We start from the raw sequence: 8,067 nt of genomic DNA on the forward strand, positions 1-8,067 counted from the left end.
TCCCCTGCATCGGCAGGCGGACTCTCAACCACTGCGCCACCAGGGAAGCCCGGGGGGTGGGGGGGCTATATTTTTAATGTCTTAGAGGATAACTGAAGTCCATGATACCTTTTGCTTTTCATTTTCATAATGTAATCTTTGATCTGAATTAGAACTGGCCTTGGGCTTTTATAACCTAGTCTCTTTCCTACTTAATACAATTTTGCTATATATTACCTAATTTTATTATACTTAGAATATTTTAAAGGATGACAACTAACTAAACTAGGTATATAGTTATTTCTTATGAAACTATTTATTGTCAACAAATACTTGTAGAATTCCTTTGTGCCAAGCACCATTCTTGGTGTTGAGAACACAACAGTGAATAAGACAAGCAAAGCACGAATGTGAGCTGAGCAGCTTTATGCTCAAAGGCCAAACTCCTCTGATGTAATTGGCTTTCCCGTATTTCTAGGAGGCTGTGTAGAACATTACTGTTCAGAAGCACTCATAAAGTCTGTGATCAGCCATAGGCTGAGATTTGCCTTGGCTAAATTTTATAAAATAACCCCAACTCTATATTTTAAATGACATCTTATTTATTTTAATAAGGATTTCTTGTCTGGGGACAAAAAATTACTTTCAGATGGTGATGGTGTATCTAGAATAAATAATTCAGATGTATTAGGAAAACTGATTTGGATTCTGTTTGATGTAGCACATTTAAATGTATATCCACCATACAAAACCTGAGTCAGAATCTTGTTTTTAAAGCTCTAACGTTTTAAATTTTGGAAAATATCTTTCCCAGTTTCAGGACTCCAGTTGTGAAGAACGACTTTCCACCTGCTTGTCAGCCGCCAACACCTTATCGCCAGCTTGCCTATTTCCAGCAGCAACAGCAGCAAATACCCGTCACTCCTCTTCAGAATTTGCAGGTTTGATAAGCTTTATTTATGATGGTCCATGTTAAGGTATGATCAATTTCAAAGGTTTTATTTTTGCAGGATCTGGGTTTTCAGAATGGTGTTAAAGACTTGTCCATTCTTAATCCCATTAGGCAAAACTCTTTTCTGATACTCTCATTAAGGTGCCTTATGACTTTGAGAGGTTAGTTATTGAAGAAGCTAATGAAGTTTTTTTCACTAACTAGCCCGAAGTATCTAGTTTGAGTAGCTAGATAAAATTTCTTTTGTAATCTAGGTTATTTTTTATTCTGTTTAACAATGTAAACCAGCTGTTAGCAGCTTCATTTCACTGGCTGATTAAAATACAAGTAAATTTTTAAGAATATCAGAATAGCAATATGAGATACCTCTAGAATATATTATAAGGTAGTTATTATAAAGTGTTGATAAGGTAAAAATTGTTTTGCTGGTAAGGTATTGCCATCTGGGAAAAAAATTATTTAGAGACTCCCTTGACATCAATACTAAAATTTGTTTCTAATAACTATCTGAGAAGCAGCTTAATATTGGTAGAAAGAATAGGCTTTGAAGGGAGACTGCCTGTCCCTGACTCTCGGCCTCACTACTTACCAGCTATGGGACCTTTTACAAGTTAAATAAACTCTTGTGCTCATTCCATCCATCATCTTTAAAATGGGGGTGATAAACCTATCTACCCCATAGGATGACTGTGAAGATTAAATTAGTTAATATATATGTAGTTCTTACAACAGAGCCTGGTGCTTAGTAAATAATAAAATTTAGCAGCAATTGTTTAAATAAAACAGCAAAAAAAAAACCCCAGATAAACCACAAGTGATTAACTAAACAAATCAAGAGATTAAAAAGCTAGCTGCCAGAAAGTAGAACAGTGGGTACCAGGGGCTAGAGGGAGAGAGGGCTGGGGAGTTACTGTTTGAGGGGTGCAGGGTTTTCAGTATGAGATGATGAGAAGTCCTGGAGGTAGACGGTGGTAATGGTTGCACAACAGTGTGAATGAACTCAGCCTCACTGAAGAGTATGCTTCAAAATGGTTAAAATGTTACATTTCATGTTATGTAAATTTTACCATAATTTTAAAAATAATGGAATAAAAAATCTAGCCAACAATAGAGTATACTAACTGTGGAAAGAGGGAATAGTGTTTTGAGGATTGACTCAGCAGTATAATAAATTATAAAGGAGACAGAGAAGGATAATCAGGTTTGCTCATACGTTAATTCAAAAAACATTCACTGAGCTATTAGTCGTGTCATGCCCTGTTTGAGCTGAACTCTAAAAGTCAAGGCAGGCATGACCGAGTGAAGGGGCGAGGAGCCTTCTAGAAGAGGCCAGTGTCGGGAGGAAACTGAAAGAGGCCAGAGTGCGGCTAGAGCTCACCAAGGGGCAGGGGTGACCCTGAGGGTTCTTCTGGGCCCTTTAAGTTTTGCCCCAGGAGGGACAGGAAGCCGTGGAACAGGTTGGAGAAGGGAAGTGAAGTGATCTTAGACTAAGCGCGTTGTGGGATGTCCTGTGTAGGAAACTGAATGTCACATCGGCATTGAATCAGAAATAGGTCAGAATTACCTTATCTAATAACTTTCAGCAGCTAGGGGGAAAGGCTATTGAACGGCTTCCTTCCCTCTGAGAAATTTTCAGTTTAAGTAGGAGAGGAAGCTCCAAAAGCAAGAGAGGGGAGGGAGCAGTGAAGACTTGTGATGAAGTTACAACTCAATGACACATAATGGGTACATAGTTCAAAGCCTAACACTTTCTTACAGAAAACATACTTCATGACTCAACAGTGTTGTTCAGCCCTAGATTAAAGAAATTAGAAACCTTATCTTTGATTTTTTTAACACCTTTATTGGAGTATAATTGCTTTACAATGGTGTGTTAGTTTCTGCTGTATAACAAAGTGAATCAGTTATACATATACATATATCCCCATATCCCCTCCCTCTTGCGTCTCCCTCCCTCCCACCCTCCCCATCCCACCCCTCTAGGTGGTCACACAGCACCGAGCTGATCTCCCTGTGCTATGTGGCTGCTTCCCACTAGCTATCTATTTTACATTTGGTAGTGTATATATGTCCATGCCACTCTGTCACTTCGTCCCAGCTTACCCTTCCCCCTCCCCTTGTCCTCAAGTCCATTCTCTATGTCTGCGTCTTTATTCCTGTCCTAAGTTAATTGGAACCATTTTTATTTTTTATTTTTTGGATTCCATATATATGTGTTATCATACGGTATTTGTTTTTCTCTTTCTGACTTTCTTCACTCTGTATGACAGACTCTAGGTCCATCCACCTCACTACAAATAACTCAATTTCGTTTCGTTTTATGGCTGAGTGATATTCCATTGTATAGATGTGCCACATCTTCTTTATCCATTCATCTGTCGATGGACGCTTAGGTTGCTTCCATGGTCTGGCTATTGTGAATAGTGCTGCAATGAATATTGGGGTACATACATGACTGTTTTTGAATTATGAGAAGGCTTATCTTTTATGTTATGTAGAAGGAGAGCACATGAGAAAGATTCTACCATTTGGGCTGTAAAGCAGGACTTAGCTGAATTGAGGTTTACTCAGACCTTGTTTCAACTTGGTTAATCAGCTAATCAGGCGCTCTCTGTGTCTGCAGCTTCCTTGTCAGCTCAGAGTGAGTCCTCACACACTCCATCTGTTCAGAGCGTTTATAGGTCCACAGGTGGTCTAGCATCAGGGAAGGCGGGGGAGGCGTGTTGTATATAGTACATCGGTTGAGAGTTTGCTGAGGAAGATGCTCAAGTTCAAAATAAGCAGCTTGTTGAAGATCACCCAGCATAAGGGGGACATCACTAAAATCTGCATTTGTCTGATTGACTCTGGAACGCTTAGCACCTTAGCATGCTGCTTCCTTTATAATGTAACGCTCAAGGAGAAAAAAATATAGAGATGAAGTTGTGTACTTATATAGGTAAGTATGTAAGGAAAAAGGTTTGTGTAAGAAAAGAACAGGTAAGAAAGATGAAAAGCGATAGCTTTTGAGTTTGTGTGTTGGACATTAAGAGGGTTTTTTCCCCCTTAAATTTTCTATTTATGTATTATGTTAAGAAGTAAAGGCAAGTTGGGAGGGGAGACTTTGGAACTTTGCCTATATATTAATTTAATAAGTTTATTTTTTTGACTAAAGTATGCAAATTGCTTCTTTAAAATACTGAAATATTGTGACATCTAATTAAGAATTCAGATAATTTCAGAATTGGAAGCATTTCACTGTACTAAATGCAAGCTAGTTTCTCAGGCATGTTCTCTGAACATTTGAATCTTTATCTATTTTAATTATTTAGATTTCAGCATCCTCTTCAGCAAATGAATGCATTTCAGTTAAAGGAAAAATATATTCCATACTGAAGCAGCTAGGAAGTGGAGGTTCAAGTAAGGTAGGTATCCTGAATATGTAAGGAATGGATAAAAATATTTTAAACTTTCCTCTCTTTGTCTTTTTACCTTTTGAGGCCTTTTTTTCTTCACTTCTAGGGGCCCGTATTTCCCTTGCGCCAAAACTCCTTCTCATCCCCTCCCCCCATCCCCTCCCCTCAACAAATGGCATATTTCTTTAGACCCACCTCTTAATTTCAGTTCCCTGCTCTTCCCTCCAATGTCCTATGAGTCCATATTTCTTCTCTAAATAACATTAACATTGACTTGGGGGGGGCAAATGACAGCTTCGTATTATCACCAGAGTCTTTCTGAAAGTGAGTCAGACTCTGATGTGAATAACTGGTATGCCTAGGGTGATTCAGCAAAAGGTATTTGATTAATGGGTTTGGTTTTGGTTTGAGTTTTTCTTTTCAGAAACAGAATTTAGCAACACATGAATTTCTAGATTTGGAATAGATCATTTCCTAAATTTATCTGAGTTCTAAATGTATATGGTTCTAATTCTCTGGCTGGAAGGGATCTCAAAAGGGTTGTCTAAACTTCCCATCTTCAATTCTTCTCATTTCGTTCACTTAAATCAGATTTTTACTTTTACCTTCCGTCTTCACCAAACGATTATTATCAAAATCACTAATGACCTCCATGTTTTTGCCAAAACTAATTGTTAGCTTTGACTGTGGGTTACATAGCAATTGGAACCGTTGATTTTTCTTTCCTCACTGAAGCTTTTTTTCCCACTTGGCCTCTTTCAGTGTTCCTCCTCGCCAGCGAGCGTTCCTTCTCTGTCCTCCTCATATCCCTGATCTGAATGGTGCGGAGCCCCTGAGCTCAGTTCTTGGCCTCTTTTCTTCTCTCTCTAAACTCGCTCACTCCCTTGGTGTTCTCATCCAGTCTCGTGGTTTTGTGTACCATGTACATGCTGGCAATTCCCAAATTTATATTTCCAGCTCCAACTTCTCCTTCGAATTCCAGACTTACGTATCCAATTTGACTGCTCAGCATCTCTTCTTGGACGTCTGTAGATACTTAAAACTTAATATGTCCCAAGCATAACTGTTGCTTCATAGGCTTTCCCATTTCAGTAAATGGCAGCTTCATTCTTCCAGTTGCTGGGCCAAGCAGCCTGGGGTCATCACTGACTCCACTTTCTCTCGACATTCACCCAGCCAATCATCAGTCTTATTGGCTCTACCTCAAAGTCTATCCAGAATCTGACTATTCCTCACCACCTCCGCTATTATCCCTTTGGCCAAAGTAGCTTCATCTTTTCACCTGAACTGTTCCAGTCGCCTTCTAACTAGTCTCACTGACTCAGTCCTTGCTCTCCTGGTCTATTTTAGCATAAGAGTTGATTTTCCTCGATACCCTCACATCTCTGCTCTAGTGTCTTCTCAATCAGGGCTTCCTTGCCCATGCTCTAAAACCCCAACTCCTACCTTCCAGTTGCCAGCGAGCTCCATTCCCCTCTCCTGCTTTATTTTTCTCTGTAGCTCATCTGCTAATGTGCTCCGTAATTTACTTATTTGGTTTTGTTGTTTGTGTCCCCTTGCACTTGAATGTGAGTTCCATCAGCGTGGGGATGTTTGTCTGATTTGCTCACCAATGTTTGCTCCGTTATCTAGAACAGTGGCTGGAAAAATAACAAACACTGAAGTGTTTGTTGAATGAAAAGCCCTCCTCAGCTGTTTTGCTACTCTTAAGTTGTTAAGGATGATGCATGAAACAAAGCCTGTTTGGTTCATTTGAAGTTTTATTATAATATTTTAAGCCAGCTGACAATAACTAGACTTGCTTAAGATGTCTTGTTAACTTACTATAAATAAGGTGTATACATTACCATGTTTAGCAATTGTTCAATAATATTAATTTCTTTTCTTTGTACATTACCTTTGTTCTCTTCCTTGCCTTATATTTTAGGCATGGGAATAAAAGGACAATGGAATTGATTTTTACCAACATATTTATTTATTTAGTAGCATGTTTTCAGAAGATGTACAAGAATCTTAACAGTGTTTTAAACATTTTTTCCTTGGAGGATAATGAAAATGTAAGCTTACTTAAGTCAAGGGCCAAGTGATAAAGCTATGACCGACCCATATTTTCTTAGTGCGATTGAATTATTATTTAATTATTATGATGGCGTTGACAAAATCATCACGCCTCAGGGAAAAGAGGGTAACATGCTTTATGAAACTAATATCATTTATGCTCTGTCTGTGCTAGACTTTAGACAGTGACCAACTTATACCCTATTAAGAGCATTTAGAAAATTCATGGGGCTAGTGGGAATGTTCAAAACACTAACCTTTCTAGTTCTTTTATTAACTTTCCATGAAACTGACAGATTCTAACTCTGACACTCTAAGGCTGTTTACCTCACACAAAATGGCTTTCTGCTGTTTTAAAATTACTTTTCTTCCTTGCTACTTTCTGCCGCTTCTTGCCCTATCACTGTTTTATGCCCCTCCTCCTCTAGTTTGCTTTCTGTGCAAGTAAAACTAGTAATACTTTGTTAGAGTTTTGTATTTAAAGTGCAGGTAACTAAGCTGTACCTGACAGACTCTGCTTATCAGTGCACTTGGAATGCATGAACCTCATCTACACTTTGGCTCTTTTCTCATTTCTTGCCAGTATCTGCTGGATAGTCAAGGTTAATGGCTTTTAAATAAATGATGTTTTACTTCACTGGGTGCAAGGAGATAAATGAATGTAATTTTTATTGCTTACAGTAGCATTTTGTATCTGAACTCTTGCATTTTAGAAGCCCCGTCCCTGTTGCACGTTTGCTGAAAGTTAGACACATTAGCGGTGTTTTCGAAATGTACTATCTGCCTTATCAATATTGCTTAGAAGTTGACTGTCGTTATAGCCAGAGCAATTTGACCTGGACCTCAATATGCTTACAGGAACATCTTGTTCCTGTCAACTTGATTTTGAAAATTGGACCTGATCTACTTTTTACAGCCGAGTATACTGATAGCTTACAATTAGCACCTATTTAAAAATATTCTCTACCACGTGAATGAAATTGTCGACTCCAGGCACAGTGGAATAAACACCATCTGTGCAATGAATTAACTCTTTATTACAGCCCTTAGTCTTCCTTAGCATTTTTTTAATGTCTTTTTCTTCAGGTTATTTTCCTGGTTGCAACATCTAACAGAGTGTTATGAATGTATATGAAATTTAAATTACCTTTCTTATATGTAGATAGGGCAGCTACCTTTGCCCATTGTCATAGGTAGTTGAGAATGTACTGTTACTCTCCTAACATGTTTTTTTTTTCCTTCTATACTCAAAATAAGCCCAGACATTTTAAATTATTCACATCAATAATCCTTAATCTAAGATTTTATCTATTAATGTAGAAATATTGTGGCAGTGTATAAATAGTGTATTCTAACCTTTTTCATTTGTTCTACTCTATAGGTATTTCAGGTGTTGAATGGAAAGAAACAGATACATGCTATAAAGTATGTGAACTTAGAAGAAGCAGATAGTCAAACAATTGATAGTTACCGGAATGAAATTGCTTATCTGAATAAACTACAACAACACAGTGATAAAATCATCCGACTTTATGATTAGTAAGAATTTTTGTTTGTTTGTTTGTTTTTGTTTTTGTTTTTGGTGGTACGCGGGCCTCTCACTGCTGTGGCCTCTCCCGTTGGGGAGCACAGGCTCCGGACGCGCAGGCTCAGCGGCCATGGCTCACGGGCCCAGCCGCTCCG

The 8,067-nt window shown here is 38.4% G+C and overlaps 1 protein-coding gene across 8 annotated transcripts in view; it reads left to right on the forward strand.

Annotated features, from left to right (window-relative positions):
- Window positions 1-8,067, forward strand: part of TTK (TTK protein kinase) — a 92,513-nt gene that overhangs the window by 74,210 nt on the left and 10,236 nt on the right. For all 8 annotated transcript variants that reach the window (XR_008618444.1, XM_055087674.1, XM_055087676.1 and 5 more), the window contains 3 exons: window positions 794-920; window positions 4,243-4,335; window positions 7,766-7,923. Coding sequence is in view for 7 of the 8 variants with exons in the window: in XM_055087674.1 (XP_054943649.1) it covers window positions 794-920; window positions 4,243-4,335; window positions 7,766-7,923 (378 nt within the window). In the remaining variant the exon portion in view is untranslated. The remainder of the gene's footprint in view (window positions 1-793; window positions 921-4,242; window positions 4,336-7,765; window positions 7,924-8,067) is intronic.

This window comes from Physeter macrocephalus, chromosome 11, assembly GCF_002837175.3.
Source record: "Physeter macrocephalus isolate SW-GA chromosome 11, ASM283717v5, whole genome shotgun sequence".
NCBI lineage: Eukaryota > Metazoa > Chordata > Mammalia > Artiodactyla > Physeteridae > Physeter > Physeter macrocephalus.